The sequence below is a fragment of the Mustela nivalis genome (assembly GCF_964662115.1).
Source record: "Mustela nivalis genome assembly, chromosome: 2".
NCBI lineage: Eukaryota > Metazoa > Chordata > Mammalia > Carnivora > Mustelidae > Mustela > Mustela nivalis.
In genome coordinates, this window is record NC_139021.1 from 182,325,275 (window position 1) to 182,351,319 (window position 26,045).

The 26,045-nt window shown below is 49.4% G+C and overlaps 1 protein-coding gene across 4 annotated transcripts in view; it reads left to right on the forward strand.

The window, feature by feature from the left end:
* DOCK1 (dedicator of cytokinesis 1) overlaps positions 1-26,045 on the forward strand; it is a 489,630-nt gene that overhangs the window by 378,290 nt on the left and 85,295 nt on the right. For all 4 annotated transcript variants that reach the window (XM_082721511.1, XM_082721510.1, XM_082721512.1 and 1 more), the window contains 2 exons: positions 12,560-12,638; positions 17,754-17,854. In XM_082721511.1, coding sequence (XP_082577637.1) covers positions 12,560-12,638; positions 17,754-17,854 — 180 coding nt within the window. The remainder of the gene's footprint in view (positions 1-12,559; positions 12,639-17,753; positions 17,855-26,045) is intronic.

Genomic DNA, 26,045 nt, shown 5'->3' on the forward strand with positions numbered 1-26,045 from the left:
TGAACGTTGGGTAGGATACTGTTCAATTTTATATGTCCCTGTTGGGGGTTATAGCACAGGTATGGAAGATGTGGTTTCATTATTTAGTGTGCAGGACCATACTCCGCTCAGTAAAGAGACAGCCTCGTCTCTTTCATGTGGATCAGAGGAATTATGTAAATGTGAGGGACTATTTAGGTGCATATTAGGGACTGTATGGGGAAGAAAATCATTATTCGGTTCTTGAGCCCTTCGCAATCTGAGTTGCTACACTGAATCCAGTGAACAGATGAGCTTGGCATCAGATGACATCACGAGCTTCGAATAAGGTTATACCTGTTAATAGAAAGTGTCACTCAGTGGATTGCAGACAAGTGGCCTCCTGAAACTGCACTTCATTCTCACAAGACCTGGTTCAGGTTTGTATTTCTAGCTCTGTCTTCTACCCTCCCCTTCCCTATAAGTCTTTCACCTTGTCACAAATACTCAGAACAGCACAGGGGCCACCGAAGGCAAGAATTACGTGATGACAGCCTGTCCTTCTGGGCTTAGTCTCAGGCTGCAAGAAAGTAGGAGTAGGGCCCAGGAAAACCAGTCTGATTCTGAGGTTTGTGGCCCTACGGGATCAGTGAGGGTCTCCAGGGCCCTCCTCCTTCGAGGATGTCGGTGTGGGTGGAGCCATGAATAGCACACCTTGTCCGTCCTATGGTTTTGTTATGGACAAAGGGTCCTGCAGGTATCACGAACAGTAATAATTAGCCTTAGATAGGAGTTATCCAGGAGGGCCTTGTGTAATCATGAGAGCTCTTTGAAAAGAAAGAGTTTCTCTGGCTTGCAGTAAAAGAAAGAAGCAAGGAATTTGAAGCAGGAGAAGCACACCACATGCCTTTGCTGATTTGAAGATGGAGGGACCGTGGGAGAAGGAATGCAGGCAGCCCCTCAAGAGCAGACAGTGGATCGCAGCTGAGAGTCAGCGAGGAGACAAGGAGCTCGCACGCACAGGGACCTCAGACCACAAGGATGGCTTCTGCCTGCAACCTGGATGAGCTGGGGAGACAGGAGCCGTGGATCAGAACGCAGCCTGGTCCACACCTTCACCTGGGCCCTCTGTGAGCTTTAGCAGAAAACCCTGCTGACCTTCCAGGGAATTCTGACCCACAGAACAGTGAGATAATTACTGGGCATTGTGTTAAGCCACCAGGTTTGTGGCCATTTGTTACGCATAGAGGAAAACCTTCTAAGATGGTGGCCTTCCCCATAGAGACTCCTATTGCGCTGGGAGCCAGGGGTGAGCTACAGTCCAGCGGTGACACCTGTCTCTGGTACCGTTTAGAAAACGGTCTCAGGATCTGAGCACAGACTTCACCAGGTCACCCATCTCCATCCATCTGGGGAAGTTAACCCCTTCCATCAAAGTCTCGGAGCTGCTCTCCGTCGACAAAGATGGTTGAGGAAATCACCATACACTCAACAGCTGAGTGGTGAGAATTCTGAGCCACAATAGAATCAAAGAACTAGAATCTCTCAGTTGTAACATTTTCTCTTTTTCTAACATCTTGTCAACAGCTGAACATTCATGAACATTGGTCTCCTAATTTTTCCTGTACCTTCCTTTGGATGCCTCTTCTGAAACCAATAAGAGAGGAGAAGTCGAGGCCTTCATCTCTAGTATCATTCTCATATTCCCCAGAGTAGCTGCCGATCAGTCACTAAACAGCTAGTGCGGCCCAGGCCCTTGACAAACACGGTCTCCCTCTAGTCTCTCCTACCCACCAGGAAAAGCAAGTTCAGAGTCCTTTGTTTACTTGCCCAAGGTTGCACAGACTGTACGTGGGAAACATGACTTGGGCACAGATCTCAAGACTCCTGCTTCTCTCCACTGCCCACCTCGTGCTTTTCTCCATGGGGATACACCACAGGGAGAGGCCTAGCTGGCCTCTTGAGAAGGAAACTAAACCAGGAGTGAGTAGAAGTACAAAGTAGCCAAACACCAGCAAAGATGGGGAAACGTGTAAAACCTCACCCACTGCCAGGTAGTCACTTTCAGAACATTCGTGAGCACCTAGGCCCCCAACAGGGCAAAAAATGGTGACCCAGTTTTTAGCCTGTAATACGCGAGCCTAAAGCAAATTACATTCATTTGCTAAATGATGGCAGTGCCCTTTAGCAAGTCTCGAAAACGAACCAGAATAAATTCCTCAGCATGGCTGGGATATTCCAAGCATGAAATAACTGGAAAGCATTCCCCTTTGTAATTATCCTAGATTCTCTTTAGAATTTCTGCCTTGAACCCTATAGTTGGCTCAAGGCCTCCGACCACTTAATTTTTCCCTGGGCTCGCTAGATGGATTCAGTTATACTGTATTTTATTTTATACAAGATACATTGCTTGGTGCTACAGGGAATAAAGATTCAGCACAGATGGGCCATCAGTGGGCTCACAGTAGATCTGGGACACACCATGTCTGTGACCACTGTCGTGTGTGGAGTCAAGTGAGAAGTGACATACGGGGCCATAAAGGACTTTGGGTGGATGGTTATTGCCATTATTATTTCTGTTTACTTATGTTTATGCTTATTTATTAACGGCCCATCTGCTCCCAGAACAGATCTGAACAATCTTATTCTTTGAGAAGCAGAGGCCAGAGTTTCTTGTTTCTAAAAACACGTGCGTGCATGCGTGTGTGCGGGTGTGTGTGTGTTTATGTGTATGTGAAATTGTGGAGCCGAATCACACTGATGGTAGAGTTATAGACGGAGAAATCATGGTCCCCACTGCTGCAGTTTCTGGAAATGTCTCGTTCCTTTCCTTCTCATGTTTTCTTTCTTTTCTGTGGTAAAATATATGTGACTTAAAATTCCCCATTTTAACCGTTTATACAGGTATAGTTCATTGGCATTAATTACATTCACAATGTTGTGCAACCATCACCAGGGCTTATTTCCAGAATGTTTCATCACCAAACAGAAACTTCAATGCCCCACGCCTGCCCTCCCCTTCCCAATCCCATATTTGGAACTCAGAAAATACTGCGGTGACAGGTGCTCTTCCGCACAGCCTTACGTAGACTGCGTGGGCCTCGGCCCAAAGGACGGGGCAGCGGTGACCCCGTGCTCTGCTTGCTCTGTGCTCTTGCCCGCCTCTCGCCCGTGCGGCAGGTCCACCCGTGGTTCCCATGGTCTTGGGAAATTTTTCCTGTGCCCATGGTGTTCCTAAATCCATCAACACTTTATCTTGTGATGTGGACAAAGGGAAGCCAGGAGGGTTGGGAGGAAGAGGATGGTAAAAAGGAGGAGGAAGTGAGAGAGCAGAGGGAAAGGATGGCTTTCTGAATTTTTAAAACTTGCCCCTGAGCTAAGACTGCTGGTTGAGACATGCTTGGTGCCCTAGAGATGTAAGTGGCAAGGCCCTGCCTGCTTTGGATTCTAAATCCCTTGTATCCCAAACTGCTTTGGAGCTTGAAGCAACCTCCTCCCAAGTAAACATTCAAGGGGGTTGTCTGGGGCCTTTTTGATCAACACGTCGTCTTTTCTGATGACCGAGAACCAGGTGTGAGCCCCATTCCCAACCGTCTACAGGCAAAAAATTCTCCAAAACCCTGTAAAGGATGATCAGAATAGAATCACAGCTTCCAAGGGATGGCAGAATGTTCCCTCAAGAGCCAGGTAACGTGGCAGGCACTGCTGCTCAACACTGCTCCTGTAGGAAATAGCCACAGAAAATCCCTAAATGAGTGGGTGTGGCTGTGTTCTAATAATACTTTTTTTATAGCACCAAACACTTAGGAGGGTGGCTACCATGACCAGAAGCAAAAGCTGACAAGCGTGGCTGAGGATGTGGAAACATCGGCATCCTTGGGGGTTGTAGGTGAAACAGCAGGTCGTGCGGCCGCTGGGGAAGACCGTGTCATGGCTCCTCAGAACGTCGATAATAGAATTCCCACAGGGTCTGGCAAGTCCACTTGTGGGAATACACCCCAGAGAACGGAAAGCAGGGACGTGAACACACCTGTGCACCCGTGCTCTCCACAGCATGATTCACGGTAGCCGAGAGAGGGACGCCACCCAAGTGTCCGTCTGCGGTTGAGCAGAGAAATGAAATGTGGGCCATTCGTAGCATGGAATGTTCTTCAGTCTTTAAAGGAAGGACATTCGGACATGCGGCAGCACGGATGCACCCAGAAGACCCTGTGCTCACTGAAATAAGCCGGTGACAACAGGACAAGTCCTGTTTGCGGTGCCTAGATCATTCTGACTCTGGACAAAGGAAGTAGAACGGCGGTTGCCAGGGCTGAGGGAGGGGAGCGCGGGGAGTTGTTGCTTCTTGGGTTCAGAGCTTCTGTTGGGGAGGAGGAAGGTTCTGGACGTGATGGTTCCACGGCAGTGTGAATGGGCTCGATGGCAATGAAGTGTCCACTTACAAATGGTTAAGATGGTAAATTTATGTCATACGCATTTTACCAGGGTTTTTAAAAATTTTCTTTTATTAAAAGAACCTTATGTGCAAAAACAGGCTGTGGGGCTTAGTTTGCTGCTCTGAAGCCTGGGACAGGGTGGGGATTGTAGGCAGTGTAAGAAACAGAATTCCAGCCAGTGAGCTCGGTGAGAATTAGCTCAAGTGCGATGTGCATCCAGCCGGTCTCGATGTAGAGAGAGCCGCACTGTACGAGTTACGAGGGCTTTGGTGCCAATCACGGGACACCTGCTGGGCTGCGGACACAGGACTCTGTGAAAGCCTCGTGTCCTTGCTGTCAACAGCCCATTTTACATAGGTGAAGACTGAGGCTCTAGGGGCAGAGTGACCTGCTCAAAACCACGCAGCTCATTAGTGGCAGGGATGTGTCTGAGCTCTAGGTAGCAGCATGGGGCACCGTGTGCCCTGATGCTGGGAATGGCCCCGAAACCCTTCGGAAGGCCAGCCCTCTCCGCGGCCATGGTGTGTAAGAAGGGAGCCTCATGAGAGAGAGTGTCGCACACCCTTACTGTAAAGTGCCTTAAGCATCGGAGGTCTGAAACCTGGCAAGAGGGGACTTAGGAAATACTATCATGATCACATAAGCAATCTGAAAAGGCTACATACTGTATCACGCCAACTATAGAATATCCTGGAAAAGGCAGAGCGGTGGAGACAGCAGAAGGACGCGCGGTGGTCAGAGGCTCAGTGGGAGGAAGGGTGGGAGAGCGCGGCTCCGAGGGTGTCCCGGGCGGTGTAGCCCTCAGCAGGGCACCGGGATCCTGCGTTTCCGTTGTCACATGTGTCTCCAAACCCGCAGGTTCTTCACAGGAGTGTGCCCTCCCACCGACCACGGACTTGGGGCGTAACTGTGACCATGTGCATTCGTCCAGAGAAGGCTGTGTAGCCCCAGTGCAGTGCAGGACGCTGACCAGGGCAGGCAGGGGACATCCGGGAACCTCTGACCTCTACGCTCCATTTTGCTGTGAATCTACAGCCACTCTCTAACGTTTTAGGCCCTTAAGGAAACACTAATAATAACAATAACATGAAAGGGTTTGGATGGGAGAAAGACGAAATGCTCAGAAGGTGATAATCATTGAAGCCCAGGGAGGGGGACGTGAGTTCCTTATGGGGTCTACTGTTGTACGTGCCTGGAATTTTCTGGAATATATTGTAAAAGCAAAATAATTTCTGGATTTATTTGTATTCTGCTGACCACGCCGGCTGGGCTTCCTGAGGAAGGCTGTGCAGTGTGGGCGCCGGTCCTGGGCTTGGCTGAGCCTGCCATGCCCTTCTGGGGCCATGTGCTTTTGCCTCTTGGAGCCTTTTGGGTAAAATACGAGGTAATTCATACCCCGCCGGACTTGGGTGCATTAACTGGCACAGTTTTTACGAAGTGACAGAAGTCACTAGGAATATACAAGGCACTCGGTGGGTGCTCACCAGCAAAGCCGCAGAGGTGATGGGTGGCCGGGCATGACCGAGCTGGGTGGGTCTCCGCCACCATCAGGGCTTCTCACCTGCAGCCCACTGTGGTAGTAGCTCCTTAGCCATAGTCCTGTTTTGGTGGGACCTGGACACAGAGTATGTCCCCAGAGTGGTGGGACGGGGACCCCGTGCCACGGATGTCTGCCCTGGGAACCCACACAGCAGGGGTGATGTGGCCTCAGCCCTGAGCGGCCACTCCCTGGGAGCCCCTGCATCCCGCGAGCTGAGCCTGCTTCCACCAGGGCTGGCCAGCGTGATGGTTCATAGCACTTTGGACTTTAGTTCAGAGTTTGACGGATGCTAAAGCCTGAAAGGAAAAACGAATCAGGCCATCTCGACAAAAGGAAACACCTCCAGTGTGTTGGGGAGACCATGGCACCTGCCTCTTTGGACTTTACTGCTCTTTCCCTGCTTGAAGTCACTGCCGTGGGCTGCACCCCAACCTTCCCAGCCTCCCGCAGTCCGACCCCCGCCGATCCTTCCAGCCTCTTCCCTGGAGGCTCTCTTGACATTGGTCTTCCCACCATCTCCCAGATCACACATGTGAGCCGAGGTCCCAGCCAGGCCGCCTTCCATGTTCCGCGGCTCACGTGCGATCCCAGGGTCTTGCTAGGACGCCACTTCTTGTGCACGTGTGGTCTTCACTGCCCGTCTGGCTCCCGATGGAGGAAGCGGCTGATCCCATTTGGTCCCGGCCTAGACCGAAGCCTCTGCGGTGTGTGGCTGTGCTCACGGGCCGGTCAGTGGCGATGACCCGGTCCTTCTCTCGCTGTGCCGGCCGGCTGAAGTGATGTTCTCTGCATCTGCTTATCACATGCCCCCAAGTCCTCCCTCCTTCCCAGCATTCCTGAATTCTGTGGAAATCATTTAAAGGCATATTTAGTCACTTTAAATTTTTTTCCTTTCTTCCATTTGTTTCGGGAAAACATTTTGTTAAAAGGTGCTTCCCCCCCCGCCCCCAGAGCATCTCTTGTCTTAATGCCAGAGGTGTTTAAATGCCCTCATGGTGAACTGTACGATCTAATTACGGAACTTAAAGTGAGTTTAGGAAAGGAATGAAATACCCCGCAGGTTCACTGCCTGAGAGCAGGGTTTTGGGTTCCACTGGAAGTTCACTGGCTTGCTTTCTTGCTGTTTTTCCCGGTGTCGTAACGAGGCACCTCATCTTCCAGTTTTATTGGCAGCAAACACCGGGTAACAGTGATGCTCGAGAAGCCCGAGGCTCCATCATGATGAAGTCATTTTAGCGACTGTAATTGTGCCAGGAACTTGTAATAGTTAAATTGGTTCCTGATTATGTTCCACTTGCTAAGCCCTCTCCACTCAATTAACACATAATTATTTAGGACTCTGATACTTTTATTGCTCGGCACACACTGCTTTCCAATAGGCAGCTTATCGGGCAGGGCCCCCATTGGAGCCCACGCGGCTTCCGAGGCCCTTTCGGTGCAAGGACAGAGCAGGATGTGGCCCCAGACGCAAGGACTGCAGGACTTTTCTGGTGAAATGCTCATGTTTGAGGGGCTTGGATCCCCGCAGGTGCCTCCTGCCACTGAGCTCCACACACCCAGCTGGTCTCCCAAGATGGGTATCGAAGTGTAGAGCTCCATGGCATGTCTTCTCCAGTCTGCCAAATGCCACTTAACATTCTGTAAAGTGTTGGTGGAGGTCATGGTGTTAAAATGACTTTAGACTATGTGGTGATAGCTCTGTGTTACCTTTAATCTCTACGTTTAAAAAAAAAAAAAAAAACCAACAAAACCCTTACATTCAAAGTTCACAGTTCAGAGGTATCTCAGTTAGTACTTCCTTTGCTGGTTGAAAATAGGAGAATCTCAAGGACATGAGTCACTTTCTGAGGGTCTTGGAGCAAAATGTTTACATGGACATGAAGAAGATAGATCAGTAGATAGATAGATGATTGACAGGTAGATGAGAGATGGCTAGAAAGACTTTTCTGAAGGTCTCATAGCTAAATGTTTACACGGATGTGAAGAGATGGGTAGATTGATTGATAGGGAGGGAAAAAGAGTGAGCAAGAGATAACAGATAGATGATAGATAATGGATAGAAAGAAGTGAATCCAGACTGTAATTGGTTGTGTGTGTGGACAAGAATCCAGCTCATATCTGACACCGTTAGGAATTACAGTAGGCATTTTATTTCTAGTGGGAGCTCACTGTGTTTAAGTGTCCACATAGAAGAGAAGGAAGTCAGGAAAACTTCCTGTTTGTTTTAGTTGTATGAGGTTTGGGAACAAACTCCATCTCACACTGACCCCTAAATGATTGAAAATGGGAACATTGTAACAAGATCGGTAAAGGGGATGACTCTGACTTTGGGGAGACGGGAATCAGTTACCAAGAAGCGTGAGATCAAGTCCTTTCCTTGCGGCCATTAAAAATAAAATTTGCAGTCATTTGCTTTGAGTAATTTGAGTGTCTTAGAGAAAAGTGCATCTAGACCTTATGGCTCTTTAAGTCTTTTCGAGATGACATAATTTGCCTGTGTTTCGCTCTACATTATTTATTTGTAGGTTTGGTTTCATCTTCCAAGATTTTAGGTTATAAATAAAGCCATTCAAAGATTAAAAATGATTGAAAATAACTCTATTAAGTACAGGCTCACACTTTTTCTTAATCATTTGACCACATGGGACAGCCTCCATGGAAGCATTTCATTCTCACACCATTAGCTTTGTTTTCAGAAATTACTTAATCCTCCCGGCTGGGAATAGACATAACTTGTTTGGCACACGGACTTATGAATCTTCTTCCCCCGAGCACCTCACTTTTCTGGCAGAGTAGAAGCAATGCCGGTCTGTACCTTTTCCGCCTTCCATTGCCCGCAGTCTCTACCCCCTGCAGCGTCTCACGGCCGTGTTCTTGGAAGCTCGGACATGAGGAACATTATGCATGGCCTCTCCTCCTTGTGTCCTGTGCTTGTGTACAGTAATATTGAGTGGGGAGGGTGGATTCTCTCTGCACTAGGGCGGGCTCAGGCGTGCTTATTTGTTTTTGTTTTGTTGTATTTGGCTGGTGCCAGTCCTGGAAACGCCACAGGCTCTGAGAGATCTGTTAGTGTGGGTAGAGACCAAAGGTTTCTTAGATCAGAACACTTGAGAATATTCATGGTGCTGAAGGGGTCCTTTAAAATGCTCTAGGGGATCCTGATATATAAATGACAAGGTTCCTGTCGTCAGGAACAAGTTCCAGTGGTGGAGAGGCGAAGGGAGGACCAGTTCTAGGTGTGCAGAGAAGAAAGAGAGGACCAGCTCTGGAGGTGGAGAGAAAGATGAAATGTAGGACTAGCTTGAGAAGTGGAGAAGAGAATCAGGACCTGCTCTGGGAGGTGGAGAGGAAGATGAGGGGACTAGCTTGGGAGGTGGAGAGGAGAAGAGGGAGCAGTGCCCACTGATAAATGCCAAGTGTCTAATGAGAAATTTGGTTAATGAGAAACTCAAAACAGCAGAACCCCACAGTGGACAATCTACTCATGGATATCAGGGGCTACTGACTATTCTAACCTCTCTGTGCCCTCTGATTTGGGTTAGAGTCTGATCTTCTGAACCACACATCCATCTATCCATCAATCTGTCTGTCCATCCATCATTCATCTGTCCATCCATCCATCCATCCGTCTGTCCATCCATCCACCATCTATCTGTCCGTCTGTCCATCCATGCATCCATCCATCCATCCATCCTTTCCTATGACAGACACCTCGGGGACTTATGAAACCGTGGTGGATTCTGACTTAGCATCACAGGCACAGGAATGAATAAGCAGACAGGACTATTTGGGAACCATTTGGAGGGCCTCCCTGTCCCTGAGCCCAGCTCTAGCCGTCACCAGGACCGCAGAGCCAGCCCATTCACATTGCCCCCTCTCATTGCCTCTTGACTAAAGGATTTGATCTTGAGCCATGTGGAACCCGCCTGAGCTCCTCTTGCAGACTGGGAAGGTGTCCCGCTGTCCAGTCGCTCAGCTTAGCTCGCAATCCTCTCCATCTTCCTCTGTGTGACTGACAGCAGATTTTTATGCATAAGCTTCTCATGTGATTTTCTTATTTCTTCTCTCTAGTTTGACATTTATGAGAAATAACCTATGAATTGCAGCAGATAATAGATGTTCTTATGTAAAAGTTAACCCCTGTTCATGTTTCTTTTTCCCTAGTTGGGTCAATGGTTCATCGTCAGAGGGCCTTGGCGTGGCTCAGCTTTTGATCCCATCATGTCTGGGCTCTGGGGTGTACATAATTTATGGGTCCCGCCTGGTTCTGTGGGCCTCGAGGCAGAGCCTGAGCAGCTCGCCCTTGTTGATGGCGCTAATGACTGTTTTCATTTGGTCTTCCCTTTAGTTGTCCTGCTACAACTCTCACTCTGTGTTAGTTGCTTCTTGTCCTTGCCCTTTAAAAAACTTAGAGTGAATCTAAGTTACAGAATCTCTCAGCCCCGTACTTTCTCAGCTGTCGGTTCATTACAAAGTTTTTATTTGGCCTTCGTATTATTTCAGCACGGCTTATTTTTTTTTAAAGTCATTTTGAGAAATACCTTTATTTAACTGACTGAAATTGTTCCAGAGCTTAATTAGAAGGAGCACATTGCAGTTGTCTGGGTGCTGTCTTGAGGCAGAATCATTGCCATGTAATAATTACGCATGTTCTAGTGAACTTACCTTTATTGTCCCAGAGGGCTGGCGGGAGGGTCTTCCTTCAAGCTTGGAAGGACCCCGGGGGACTCTAGTCAACAGCTGAGTTCTAAAACTGAAGGAAAAATTACAAGGTGGTCAGTAGCCCAGGGTTTTGTGCTGCGTGAGAGCCCCTCTCTAACGACAGGGAGTGGTCCCACTCCACTGACACTGGCTGCTGGGGTTAATGCCTGTGCGAGTCACCCCCAGATGCTCTCAGAGCATAATTGCTGGGAGTCAGATGGACAAGGCAGACCATTTTCTCTTCAGGCTTGCATCTTGTGCTTCTGAGGGCTAACCCTGGCCCAGGAGACCCCAGCCCAGGCCTGGAGGGCTGATGAGGCTTGCTGGGTATACTCTAGATACAAGACCCATCCTAACTTGAGTGATTTTTATCCTGGTCCTCTGTTAATTCATCAAGACACCCTTAGTGCCCTGTGTTCAGTTTTTCCCAATAAATCCCAAATTTCAGCTGTAAGAGCTGCTTTTCAATTTAACTAGGCCACCTGTAGTCATATTTTCTGGCAACCCTCTGGCTGTGAGATGCTGCTGTCCCTTCTGTGCCCCTGACTAATGGACAAGGCCAGGATCCCCACACCCCTCCACTCAGAGTCACTTAAAACACGGATGCCTCCTTTTCGGTTCTATTTAATGTCCCCAGGGAAGAATTCTGGTAAGTCTGACCACAGTTTTCTTCAGCAGCTGCAATGGCAGACTCCGTCCCGGCCCTTTTGTCACACCTGTTTGGGCCCTGGATCCAACCGATCAGTCCGTTAATGAGATGCTGTCTGTAAACCTCCTTTCTTGGAGTTGTCTGAGTATGTGAGACGCTGAAGTGCTGGGCAGGAGGTGGGGGATAGAGACCTCCTTAAAGCCCCAGGCAGAAAGCCCCTTTCTTCCTCCTCCCAGGTGCCTGGCCTTCAAGGGACTCAGGGACAGTCTGGCACGGGGAGCTTCTCCAGGCATGCATAGCTAAAGAAAACGTGCTTTCGGAGAGCGCTGGTTCCTGGGAAGTAACCTAGATTTTTCTTCCACTCTCTGGCTGCTTCCTGCTGCCTAAACAGAGGAAGTGTAATTAAGTTTATTATCTGTGACCTAATGCTAATTCTCCATGCATCCTGCCTTTGTGCAGAGGGAGAAGGGTCCTTTAAAAAGGAGTATCTGGACGGAGCTATATTATTGTGAGCACTCAGGGACAATAAAAGTAATCTGCAGGTCGCACAAGCTGGGGGAAGGCTTAGACCTCCGGGGTCATCTGTAACCCGTCAACACAGACAAGCAAAAGTCCAGGTATTAAAGGATGTAATAGTTTGCTCTGGGTGCTTAAAATTGTCCGTTATCAGTGGATCAATGCATTGAAATTCCTGCTAACCTTCTTGTCAAATCGCTTATGCATCTACCATAGCTTTTTTATTTTTTTTTAACAAGTCGTTAGTTACCAAAATCAACATGTGGATCAGAGGATGAATAACACCGAAGTAAGCTGTACCTCCAGGTAGTCACCAGACCATGCCACACCTGATAGATGGTGTATCACAGCACTTTCAAATGCTTACCTGTAAAAAGCCTGCAAAGCAAAGACCAGTTTAATAATGTTCCATGAAGACATGGTGACTTGACAGGAGGCTTTAATTATCACCTTTTCCTTTCTTTTAAAAAAAAAAATTGGGTTTTTTTTTTTTTTAGTGCTATTTTTCATATGTTACTTTCAGATGCTAGCATTTTGGTCTGTTTCTTTTATTCTGCATGTGCTGATTTCCTTGATCAATTTGGAGCACATATGCGTATAATTCTCTGGGCTTTTTATTGGCACAACCTCATAGCTTTTCACAGGACTTCGAGCGCTCACTTTCCAGACAGACGCGGGCTGTGTCTCATTGAAATGCCAAGCTGACAGAGGTGCCGAGCCTAAGTGTGTAATTATGTAATTTTCTCTTGATCTTTTCAGAGTCTTCCTGCGAGCGATTAATCAGTATGCAGATATGCTGAACAAAAAATTTCTGGATCAAGCCAACTTTGAGCTACAGGTAAGAGAAGAGGTAGACGTGCCCTTTGTTGGGAAATATGCTAAAACAAATTGCTGGTCGGAGCCAATATCTTGGATTTCTAATCCCCGAACTTAATTGGTTTCCCATGCAAGGTATGGAAATGGAATTTACAAGATGTACTATTGGAACCCGAGGACTGAAAATTATGCCTTTGGAGTATTTGCTCGATTAGCAAGGAGGGAGATGGAGCGGTTTCAGAGCAAAAGTAGGAATCAGAGTGACATGTAGGGAGTGAGCAGACAGGCCACCCACGTGTGTTGTAGCAGAGAGGCTGACTCAGACCCATACTGTCCACACGTCGGGAGGGGGTGCTCTGCAGACAGGGCCAAGCGGGTTTGCATCCCTGAGGTCTACTGGCTTTGAGAACTGGGTTCTCTGTGGGTGCTACCTGCAGTGGCCTTTCCTTGAACAGACCCTCCCCCAGACCCTCTCCCACGTGGCTCTGGGTTGCGTCAGCCCATCTATGGGTTTGGGCCCTGTTTCTTCAGTGCTTGCCGGGAGAGGCGGGGGAGGGAGAGGGAGGCTGTGTTGTGTGTGTGTGTGTGTGTGTGTGTGTGTGTGTGAATGATAAGGATTGATGTTGCCTGGCATGATTTACCACATCTGGAGTTTGTGACTTTCAGTTTCATTGCACTCTGGGTGTATAATAATGATCTATCTGCTAATAATGATTTTTTTTTAATTACGCAGTCTACTAAAGTTTGTTAATTAAAAAAAAAAAAAAATCCAGATGTAAATGGTACTAGTTTCCCTGGGCAGGACTCTTCATTGAGATGGAACCCATGCCTGTATTTCCTTAATAATTTTTAAATGGTAAATGTCTGTTCTATCTACACTGTGGAATATAAGTGTATATTAATGTATCAAGAACTGTAGATCTAAAGTGTTACTATTTTTATTTTTTACAATATTAAGGATTGTATCATTTTCTCTGCTTAATGCTTATTTTCCCACATCCTAAAATACAGGTCTATGCTCATTGTAAAATATTCAGGCACTGAAAACCAGCACATCAGGTGAAATATGAAAGACCCCTCCTCGCCCTTTTCCCCTCTGCGGAGTGACTTTTAACTAACTGTGGGCGCTTCCTGATACCTAGTTAAGCATTCATCCAGACCTGTGCGTGCTTTCTTTTGGCTTTTAACGCTAATCGGATTATATTCTGTACTTTTTGCTCTGTTCCGTCACACTTAGCGATGGATATGTACAAGTGTTTGCGCAGGCCCTCCTGCACGGAGGACCTCCACACCGTGCCGGGTTGTCCCTGCTGCAGGCAATGCCTCTCTGTGCTGCATTGCTGTGAACGGGCTCCTGGAAGGGTAGCTGCCAGGTGGAGTGGTAAGAAAGTGTACGTGAATGGACACTGATACATTATCCTCTGTAGCAATTTACAATCCCATCAACCTTCTTTGAGAGCAGCCACTCTCTAAAACCATCTCCAGGACCAATTTCTTTAAAATTGTTGTTTCTTATTTTTGTTGGAATTTCTCTGATTGCTACTTAGGCTGAGAATACTTACTGTCTGTGTGATTTCTACTGTGAACTGACTGATCTTTCCCTATACTCATTTTTCTATTGGGCTATTTGTCTTTCTTTTTTCTAAGTTGAAATTTGTAATACAGCCTAGTCATGGGTTTAGGCTTATCATATAGAAATTTTTAATTTTTCTGCAGTCGATTCTGTTATTTCTTTTAATGCCGCTTTGGTTTTATGTTTTGCTTGGGAAATCCTTCTTTGCCTCAGCGTTATAAAGGTAACTTTTTTTACATAGTTAGTATGTGCTAACTATACTTTATAATTCTGCCTTTTTTAAAAAAACTTCCTGACGATTAATTTACCTGGAATTTTTTTGTTAGTGTTAGAGCTAAGAGTTTAAACTTCACTTTTCCCCATATCATTTCATGAATAGATTTAAAACGCCACTGTAAAAACGGTGATTTAAAACACCACCGTAAAAAACACAATTGCGTGTGTGTGTGTGTGTGTGTGCGCGTGTGCATCCATTCAATTCCCTGCGTTATTACCTTCTGGTTTTACATACCCTGTTAGTAGAGCCAGGACTTCCCCATTAGTTTGCCATTGCAAAACCATCTTGGTTTCTCTTTTGTATTTCCTATCCTTTCCTTTTTTTTTTTTTTTAAGATTTTATTTGTTTATTTGACAGAGAGAGTGCACAAGCAGGGGGCGTGGCTGGCAGAGGCAGAGAGAGCACCAGGCTCCCCGGAGCCCAACATGGGGCTCGATCCCAGGACCCTGAGATCATGACCTGAGCTGAAGACAGACCCTTAACCAACTGAACCACCCAGGCACCCCTTTTGTATTTCGTTTTTCCATACGAAATGCAAGAGCAGCTTGTTATCCTTACTTTTTCAAAACGCTGCATTTACTTATTGGGAAGCCATTGAGTTTACAAATGAATGAAGGGGAACTGACCCAGGATGAGGGGGAGTACTTCGCAGTATTCCTTTTTTCCCATCCCATACAGGAGTATTTAGGTCGTCTTTTTGTGTCCTTCATTAGGGTTTTCCATTTTACCCCTATGAGCCTCACGCCGTCCTCGCTGGGTAGATTGTCGTGCTTCGGAAGAGTGGCTGCTGTGAGTCTGGGCTCCTTTTCCCCAGCGTGTCTGTTGTCGCTGCTCTTGTGCACGGTTTCCTGAGGAAGGACCCGAGGCTGCTTCCCTCACGCGTACACACCTTGGTGGCCCAGTGTTCTATGGGCCAACATAGCACCTTGGCCATTGGGGAGCGTGAAGTACATTGGGCCTGCCATTCCAGCCAGCAGCAGCCGCCCCTGCCCACCCTCAGGTGGAGGGCTTGGGTGTCGTACGGCGGCAGCGGCCTTCAGTGTGAGCTCCGGGGAGCTGGGGCTCCGACGGGCTCCGACGGGCACGCTGCTATGTTCTTACACCGTTGTGTTCACCGCACAGTTCTGTCCACTGACGCCTCCTTCTCCCTGAACTCATCAACCCTGAGGGCTGCCACCTGCTTCCCCTTCGGTGTCCCCGAGCTCCAGCCCAGCCTGCCTCCCGTTCCTGGCAATACAGCACAAAGGACCCTCATCCAATACCCCCCAGTGTTATAATGCGTATTTCCTACAAACAGGAACTTTCTCCTGCATAACTACTGTAAAAGGACCCACACCAAGCTCACATTATTACTACCGCCCAGTGCTCAGACCCTGTTCAAGGTCGGACACCCCAGTCACAGCTTGGCATACCTCAAATTACGCAGGACATGCTGTTTTTTGGCTTGTATTTTTATGTGATTTTTTTACGACCTTTTTGTTTTTTAAAGATTTTTAATTTTTTAAGAGAGAAAGTTCACAAGACAGCACGAGCAGGGGAAGGGGAGAGGGAGAGAGAGAAAGAAGCAGACTCCCTGCTGAGCAGGAAGCCCCACATGGGCTCCATCCCGGGACACCCCACTCGAGACTGTCCGTCACGTTTAACCCATGGCTTTGTGCGAGTCTCTGCACCGCATCCAGGAAGCAGGGGCCCCGCACTTACTTGGATAATTCTGCAGCAATCAAACGAGCTGCTGTGCTACTGAAGAAAGTGCCCCGTGCATGAAAAGTGTTAGGTAAATGGAAGACCACACATTCTTACAACTAGGCTCTAAAATCCCACTTACTTCACAGGTGACCAAAAATAGAGTCGCTACTGTTTATTTTTACATAGCCTTTTGCAACTGTCTCATTTGATATAATAAATATTTTTCCTCTTTGGTAAACGAGAAAACCCACACCCCCAGGTTTCTTCTAAAGATTGTGGAAGCCTTTCGAGCTTGGACGTGTGATGGGAGCTCTGTCCAGGCTCTTTCCCTCCTGGGAGCAGGTGGAAGCCCCCCCACCCCGCCCCAGACTGTCGTCTGGAACAAGCTTGGTGGGTGTAGGAATTACGTGTAAAGGCCAGGAGTATGTCCAAATCATCACTGTTTGTGATCCGAGAATTCTTCCTGAGTCATGATGTTCTTGACCTGGTCTTAAGCACTGATCCAACCAGGGCTATTAGTTCCATGACTTTAAGAATCCACACATGATGATGCTATTAATTAATTTTAGCGGGGAGGGGCAGAGAGCTAAGGGGAGAATCTCAAGCAGACTCCCTGTGAGCAGGGAGCCCGACGCAGGGCTCGATCTCAGTTCCCTGAGATCACGACCTGAGCCCTTAACAAGAGTCAACTGACTGAGCCACCCAGGCGCCCCCATAATGACACTGTTAAGACAGTAAATCTAGGTTACTGTGTTCAAGTAGACTGAGCTTCCACAGGTCAGAGCTTTATAACAAAATTATTTCAGGGGCTTCTGGGTGGCTCAGTGGGTTAAAGCCGCTGCCTTCAACTCAGTCATGATCCCAGGGTCCTGGGATCGAGCCCCGCATCGGGCTCTCTGCTTGGCAGGGAGCATACTTCCCTTCCTTTCTCTCTGCCTGCCTCTCTGCCTATTTGGTGATTTCCTACTTGTGATCTGTGTCAAATAAATAAATAAAATCTTTTTAAAAAAATCATTTCATAGTAAATCATCTGTTAAGCCATGTATCACCTGTAAGTCTTTGAAATATAAAATGTTCAAAGTTTTTCCAACTCACTTTCTTAGTTATCTAGTGTTTATGGACATTTTTGGTACCCGAAAAAGTCGTAAATTATAGAAATCTATATACTAGTAAGAAAGGGGCTCCACGATGCCCCGGTAACAGGAAACAACATTATCTTGTCCTTACTGCTTGCTCCGCAGCCTCCCATGCCCCCCGCCGAAGCCTCTCCCCTGTTCACACCTGTGACCCTCTGGCAACCCCAGGAGACGGACCCTGTGAGACTCCCCTTTTACCTCTCAGGAAACCAAGGCCCCAGGAGATTAGATTAGTTGCCCGAGGAGGTGGCAGAGCTAGGATTTGAGCACGCGCACTGGGACCTCGGTGCCCACACATGGCCGTGAACCACACCGTGGCCGGCTGGCTCACCACCTGCCTAGAGTGGGTGTGGATTTCTAAACATTTCAGAAGAGTGTGCAGGAAGATGAGGAACGCCTCCGAGCATTCTGAGACCCGCTAGTAAGCTATCCGGCACTCAGCATTTCCCCTTTTCTGGTTTTCAGCTTTGGAACAATTACTTCCACCTGGCTGTTGCTTTCCTCACTCAGGAGTCCTTGCAACTGGAGAATTTTTCAAGTGCGAAGAGAGCCAAAATCCTTAACAAGTAAGTCTGCGTCCAGCCCTGAAATCGCGGGTAGGAGCCTGCCAGTCTGTTAGCATCATTTCTGGGTCAGGTCTAAACCAGCTGGGTGTGCACCTGGAGATGTAATCCTCGTGTCCTGAAAGGTCGGTTCCAAATCCCGACTCTGGTGCTGCCTTTTCTAGCCCACAGATCAAGATCTAAAACTGCAGGGTTCATTCTGGTGAGTTCTAGTCATTGTCACTCACCACCGCTAGCACCACCCAGAATGGGAGTTTCAGGAGATAATCACTTCTGCTCTGCACCGTCCTGATGTCTTTCCCCATGTGCTTTTCTTTATTGTCTGCTGTGCAATGATCCTTCGAGAAAGGAAGCATCTCGTGCAAGCGGTTGGCACAGTTGAGATTGTTGAAGAACGCCGTTAGAGTGAGAGCTGCCCAGGGTCTCCTCCTTTGAGGTTACCCAGGTCCTGCTCGAGGTGGGAGATCCAAACGGCTAAACTAGTTCTTGGGTGATCCTCACCTCTCAGGAGCCCTGCGTCGCTGCCTTGGTCCTTCAGTTCTGAATCCTGCCATGCTTTCTGGCCTTGGGTGCCCTGGAGGGTCTTGCCACCTCTCTGCCTCAGTTTCCCTAACTTCTCTCTCTGAGCACCCCTTTCATAAATACTTGACAGAGTTCTCTTGCTGCTCCCATGTCTCCGTGTCACCGGATCCTATGTGTTGTTTCATAATTCCTCTGCCTTACATTGACTTTTCTAAGACTTTGTCCCTCCCTGACATTGGAGACTCCAGAGGGAGTCTCAGAAGATGGCAAAAGCACGGCTCAGCGCCCCTCCTGCTCTTTGAGCACGTCTCTCACTTGCTGGCCTCACCAATAGCACGTCATCCCTTCAAAGTGAGAATTATGTCAGCAAATATTTATTGAACTTGTACGCCAGTGACTTTCTAAGCGCTCCGAGTGCAGTTTTCATATATCATCATTAAAACCAGAACAGAAGTTGTTCATTGGATTCCCTTTTCATCTTTAACTTTCCAGAAAGGAAGGTGAAACATGTTTGAATAAGTCACATGGCCGGTGCTACACGCCCAGTCATTCTAACCCAGGCAGTTCTGAACCAAGATGTTCACCCACTGGTCACTGCTGGGAAGGCGGGCTCTGCCTACACGCAGACCACGTGGGGTCTGACTGCCAGCCCTGGCTCTAGAGACAGACGCCAGGTGGCACCTTCTGGGGACTGGCTCCGTCGGGAAGCTTCCACTTTGCCAGATTTACATCTTCTCAGGGCTCATGTGAAGTTAGGGATGGTACCTGGTGGCTGTCTCTGCCCTTGTTTCGATGTGCTCATGGTGGAAATTTCCATAGTAGAGGCAGAGATAACTCACACGCTCTGAGCACCAAACAGCTTACTCACAGCCAGCCCCGGGCACCGGGGACGCCTTGTTATCCAGTCCCGTGGAATGACAGCTAGGACGTGGCAGGTGGATTTCGTGTGTGCGGGGGTCGCTGTGCGGTGAGGTTGGAATCCAGACCCAGCTCCAGCCGGCAGCACAACCCATTCTCTGCCAAGCGCACAGCGTGGCCAACCCTTCAAGATGCCTGTAGGACAAGAGAATTTAAACCAGAAATCTGTCTTAAAAGAGCTGCATCTCCTGTGAGGTTTTTAGAGTAAAACCATTGATTCCGAGCTTTCTTCAGGCCAGGGCCGGGTGTCTCTGTGCTGGGCCTCCTTTTGGCCTGCGGATGTTAACAGCCTAAGCTAAAGCCACGTCATACATGCATTGTCCACACAGGGTCCTCAACTGCCAAAGAAAACACTTGCTTCCCACATAGCCCTGTGCCTTCAAAGGGTTCAAAGCCAAGGAAAATGAAACACGGCCAGCTGGTGTCTCCCTTCCAGAGATGCAGGGCTTCCAAATGGAGCTTTGAGTCTTCTCTTCCTCATAACCGTGGCAAGGAGAGACTGCGGATTTTCCCTTTGAAATTTTCTCTTGGATTTCCCCAAGGGGGAGTGGGGAACCCAAGCGTTTTAGAAATTGTCTTTGCAAGACTCTGGCAGGACGGCCTCAGCCCCTTATACACCCTGAGGGGCCCTCTCCCAGGGACCTAGGCTCGGTGTGTGGCCGTGATGGGCCACCAGGCAGAAGTGTTCTCTGTCGGAGACAAGCGCCTGTGGGCTGGGAGGCCGTGTGCCTCACATGTGGCCGGTTCACCTGTGCTTCTTGTACTCATCATGCCTCTGTCTCTACCTTAAACACTTTATAATCAATGTGCCGTTTTAGTTCTAAATACCAAAAGCTACATAAGACATATTTGAAGTCATCCTACCCACATGGTTCAATTTCCCCAGTGCCTAGAAAGGTTTTAATCTGCTTCCAGTGGTTCTAGTGAAAAGGGATCGTGTACCTGTCCCGTCCGTGCTCGGGGTCCTGGTGCTCGGGACGCCAAGGCGAGAGGTTCACAGTCTCGGATCGTGTGCCTGTCCCGTCCGTGCTCGGGGTCCTGGTGCTCGGGACGCCAAGGCGAGAAGTTCACAGTCTCGGGCAGTTGGTGATCATGTGGAGTGTCAGGGCCCAGCGGGCGCCTTGACAGCCTGCACATGCACGTTTGGGAGTGGACGGGGGTGCCCCAAGGCCTCTGGTGAGAGAGGCTTCCAGACTGGGTGGGGTAGGAACAGGGAGGTTACCAGGTTGGCTGGCTGAGCCACGGGCCCACGGACAGCCAATCCTCAAAGGGGACGTCAAGCCCCCAAGGCCATGGCCTGCTTCACGAGCAGAGTGATGCGCTGGATTGTTGAAGTGTGAGTGAGTGGCTAGACCCTGCTGGCTTGGGGCAGAGTGGGAGGCCCAGCGATCTGGGAATCGACCTCACGGGTCTCAGCAAAGGGCCCGGTGCTGACCCAGGGCACACCCGGTAATTCACCTGGCTCTCTCTTTCTAGAGGGGAAACCCGTGAGCTCTGAAGGCAGAAGGATGCCACCCCCCTTCAGGAGCCTCTGGCTGCCTCCCTTTGGGCCAGTCTGCTGCTCTAGGGTTCCTGAAGTCAACTAAATGCATCTCTGAGTGAGGGCTTCAGTGAGGAGCTCCGCTGCCCTCACACCCTTCACACTCAAGCCTGCCTTCTCTTCCCCTCCGCCAAGCTACCGTCTGCTCCTGTCTGCCTGGCTGACGGCATGGGGCCCCAGACAACAGGAAATCCCAGGGTCAGAAGATCTACCTGCTCCTTCCCTCACGTGAAGCTCTCTGCCCTCCTGATGACCTAGTTGGGGAGATAATTAGGATATTCATTCCAGAGACTTTCCCCAATGTGTATGCGAGTAGCATAAAATAATGGGCCAGACCATGCAGAGAACTGGTTATATCAAACCCAAACTGAGTATGAGATTTTCCAATGAACCACAAAATAAATAACCACCAGGAATCAAAGTCTATAATAAGAAAATGTAACTGACTCAGCCTTCAGACACCCTTGGTGCTAGTGACTCCCAGCAAAGGATAGAGGTGTCACAGGCATGAGAAAACTGATCATTATTTCTCCTCACCCCATCCCCCACCCCCACCCCACCCCCAGCCTCTGACATTACGGGGACTTAGGGAATATGATTCAGATAGAAAAAAGTTGGCTGTTCATCAGCAGCCAGCTTGACCACGTTAGTATGCAGGACATGTGTGTCCTCGTGTGGGACAATGTGACCCGTGACTGCAAACAGCCTTCTGTGTTCAGGACCAGACTTCGTTCTGGAAGAGAAAGGGGTTCAGGCACCGGGCATCCGACATATCTCAGCATAAAAGGCTCACTTAAAATTTTCAGCCCGAGAGTCAAGTTTGAAGGCCAACCCCAGGTCCATGCATTTGAAGCTGTGTGCGGAGAGCGCTCTCCACAAAGACCGTCTCCTCGGTTGGTCTCCACGCTGTATCTCATCTTTATTTACTTATTTCTATGTGTTTTTTCGTGCAGGAGTCACACCCTCTGAGAGGACAGGTTTTGCGACCAGGTTGAAATTCCATATACACCAAGATCTCCATCTTCCTGAGCACGGGGTTCTGAGATGGTCGTGTGTTAGGTCAAACTAAAGACATTGCTTTTAGGGAAACCCAAACAAAGCTGCAAAAAGCCCCACCTTGCAGTGTGGGCTGATCTGAAGCTGGGATTGGGGACCCCAGATTATAATAAGGAAGGGTTTAGAAAGTAGAGTTTGTGTTTATGCTCATTGGTTAAGAGTCTCCAATTATTCACAATAACTCCACTCTAAACCAGAATTAGCAGGGGGCCCAGGGAGACAGATTTAATGAACAGTGACCTGTGCCAAGTCCCTGGCCAAGGGAGGTGTCCCATGTGCTCTGTCCACATGGTAAACCTTGGACGGTGCAGGGCACCGTGGCACATCCAAGCCCTGTGTGTAGTAAACTTGATTCCCTGGGTCACAGATGGGGTCCCACCTCCTCTCACCTCCCCCCAGGGACTTGCCATTCAACCCAGCACATCTTGCCTCACCATGTCCCTCCAGCAACCTCTGTGTCTGTCCGCCTTCTTCAGCCTCCACCTACTCCCCACACGATCTTCCTCTTTCCTTTCTCTGCAGAACCCCATGGAGATTTTCCTCCTCCTTTCTGGTGTCTCTGTTCCCTCGTCAGGTTCCTGACCCTCCGTTAGACCTTGCAGTGGGGGAGCCCCTCACGCCTTGGTCTTCGGGCTTCTCATTCCATCCTCCCTCCGTCAGATGGCGCGCTTCAGCTCTGCCCCTCGACCCTTCCTTGGGCCATGATGGCAGCTTAATGGGTGTTTGTATTTGTTCCCTAAGTCATCTGCCCTCAAAGTTAACAGAGCCTGGACAGCTAAGACCTACGGAAGTTTATTGTCTCCCGGGTCAGGGGCCAGGAGTCCAAATCAAGGTGTGGGCAGAGGTGGTTCCTTCTGGAGGCTCAGAGAGAGAACATGCTCTGTGCCTCTCACTGCTGGTGGTTGTGCCCAGGCCTTGGCACTCCTTGGCTCCACACTCGACCTCCGTCTTCTCGTGGCCTTCTTCCCATGTCTCCAAATATCTCTCCCCTTATGAGGACGCCAGTCCTTGGACTTAACTCCCCTCTGACATCTGCAGTCCAGTATGATGTCACCTTAACCTGGTAACACCTGCAAAGTTCCTATTTCCAGATGAGGTCCCCTTCACAGGTCCCAGGGTTTCAGACTTGAACATGATATTGTGGAGGACATAGTTCAACCCACAACAGTCATGCCCAACAGATTTTTTTTTTTCAGTGAAATAAAATGTAAGAAAGCATCCAAATTTACTGAAGATAGTACGGTTAAGTGTTATTTCATAAAACAGTCCTACACAGATATTTATATGTGCACTACTTAGTGAAGTAAAACCTACTTCTTATTTCAAAAATAGTTGGAAAATGAATCTTTAAAAAGCTGCCTCTGTGGCCTTTGGTCACACTGTATCACCCTTGGTCTCTTAAAGGGAAGGAGCAGGCTCTCTGTCTTCTAGCCATACATCGTCCTTTGGTCCATATACTTACCTAACCTGTCCCTGCCACAGGGCCTTTGCACCTGCTGGTCCATCTGCCCAGAATGCCTGGATTCTGTCTTTCCTTCTTCATATCTGAGGGTCAGTTGTCCCAGGGAACTGCACGGAAGTCTGGGCCCACTGTTACACTCTCACTCCTATTTTTCCTAAAGGGCCATGATCACAGACTTCGAAGGACTACTGTATGTACATTTGTGTGTGTTGTTCTAGTGCGATTATTTGTTTAATGTCTGCTACCATGCTACTAGAGCCCGAAGGTCTGTGGACTTTGTTCTCCATGTTATATTACTTTTCCCATAATAGCTCTGAGCCTGGCCTCCAGTGAGTATTCAGTAATCAGTGCATCAGTGAGTTATGTTCCCTGAATGAATCAATGTAAATGACCATTGTAACCACGAGGGGGTTCCTGTGATGAAGTCTCGTCTGGGCTTTTAAAGGAAGCAGCTAGCCTGGCTTGAGTGCTCTCTAGAACATACAAGGACGTCATGTCTCTCATTCTCAGAAACTTGGGGAGATGGAACATCATACATCATTATTCCAGTACTACAGATGAGGAGACTGAAGGTCAGAGCGGCCAGGTCACTGGCCCAGAGTGCTTAGATTTAGGCGCAGGTCAAGGCTTATCCCCAGGCCTGAGCTATCTGTGGTGGACATGGGTTTTCTGCTTTTTGGGATGAAGATTCATAAAACCAGGAGCTGAGATAAGGCCCCAGAGACCAGATTCATATGCTATTTTAGCCCAGAGTTCCGGGGCTGGATGTGGACTACAGCTTTGGCTGTGGGAAGCTTGCCTCCTCAGCGGCCCCCTTGGCAGCCTTCAGGCGCGCTCTGACTTGTGTGTGTGGTGGGTGGGGCGTGATGGGACGCGCCAGGTGACTCTGCTTCTGCTGCTGTAGCCTTGTGGGGTCAGGCGCAGTGGTTCAGCTCTGGGAATCTGCTTCCTCAGTGGAAAGAGGGCCTCAGCAGCTTCTCTCTGCTCACCCGGTAGTCTTGTTACCTGAGTCAGATGAGACCAGGGCCCTTTGAGAGATGTGACACAGCGCTGTGCCGTGGCGTCATGGAGGTCCGGACTTGCCAGGCTTCGAGATGTGTGCCATGGGGCTGAGCACGGACCTTGAGGTCTGAAGATCGGGTTCTCTTTCTTCTCTCCTTGCCTGTAACTCGGCCAGGTCCTTGGGCTTCTCCCTCTGGAACCGCTTCCATTCCCTCCTCAAATGTCAGTTGTCAGAGTTGAACTTGGCTGTGCTCCGTAAGGCTGCCACCAGCCCTGGGAGCCCGTGGCTGTGTAAGGAGCCCGGGTCCCCGCACTCCGCATCACGGCTGCTTTCTCCTCCCCAGGAGGAAGGTATGAACGGTTCGGGAGTCCCTCTTGAGGTCTGGTGGCAGCCATAACTGGATTGGGGGATTACGCCGAGATGCGTATAGATTCATCAAAGCTGCCTTCTTATAAAAACTAAAGAAAAGATCAGTCTCTCTGCCAGAGAGTCAGCCCTGCCCCTCACCTTCCAGCGCCTTGTTCCCCTTGTTACCTTTGTTCTGGCTCTGAGTACCTTTGTCTTATTTGAGTATGAAAACAGCATTTTAGCCCCTTGCTACAGCAGGCCTGGACCTAGCGAGGGCTGTGCTGTCAGGTCTTTGTTGATCGCCCATCCCCCGTCCTCCAATCCTGTGAGGACGTGTCATTGTCCACATCCAGGACAGAATAGTGTCACTGGGAAATGTGCATCGGACATCCACGAGCATGTCCTCCTCTGCCAACCCCACAAGGAGAGAGGGTGTCCAGGGAGAGGCAGGAGTGCTGAGGCTTCCCTCTCCACGTGGGCCTCCTGGTCTCCAGGTGTCCACCCCAGCTCCGGGGAGATGACACATCACTGCAGGACACCAGACATTGGGTCACTCCGCAGTGACCCAAACCACCTAGCATTTTAGCCATCCTTCTTTTTTGTGAGAGATTATTCCAGAACCAGAAGGAATCACTCAGCCGTTGGAAGAGTATTTAAAGCTTGAGTCAGTCTGTGGCAGGCCAGCTGCTGTGACCAGCTCGCACCACCTCCATTGGCCGGGGGCGGGGTAGGGGCGGTGCTCAGGTTGGCTCTGCTCCGGCTCCGGCTCCGTAGGCTGGGGTCTGAACATGTGCTGGCAGGCCCTGGGGGTCAGGCCTGTGACCTGGAGCTCCCCTGGCTCAGCACATGCCCACTCCGCCGAGGCACGACTCGCCCACCTACATGGCGAGCACCAGCACTGGGTGTGAGCGTGGCTCTGTGCTGCGCCGTGTGTCTCCCTGGTGGTTGCCAGGAGCCTGTGGGCTGTATCCTCTCCCGGCCCCGGGCTGTAGCGGCCGCTGGGGGCCTCTGTCATTTATGCATGAGCCACATGGGAGTCGGGAAACTGGACCCCCAGGGCCAGGAAGGGTGTACAACTGAAGGGGGCTTCGATCGTATGGACTGTGGGCCATGTGGGGTGCCAGTTGGACAGTGGAGCCTGCTCTCCTGTCACCCCTTGGCTGGGTCCAGTAGCTTTGCTGACAGTGGACAGGCATCTCCTCCCTGGGGCGCTGCGATGGCTGCATTCCCCAGACCCTCCCTCTGTCACCCACGTCGGCACTCCTCGGATGGAGAGCAGGAGGTCCGCAGACCTCTCCTGCCGAAAGTGACAGCTGGGTGCGTAGGGCCCTGGAGACTCCTCTAC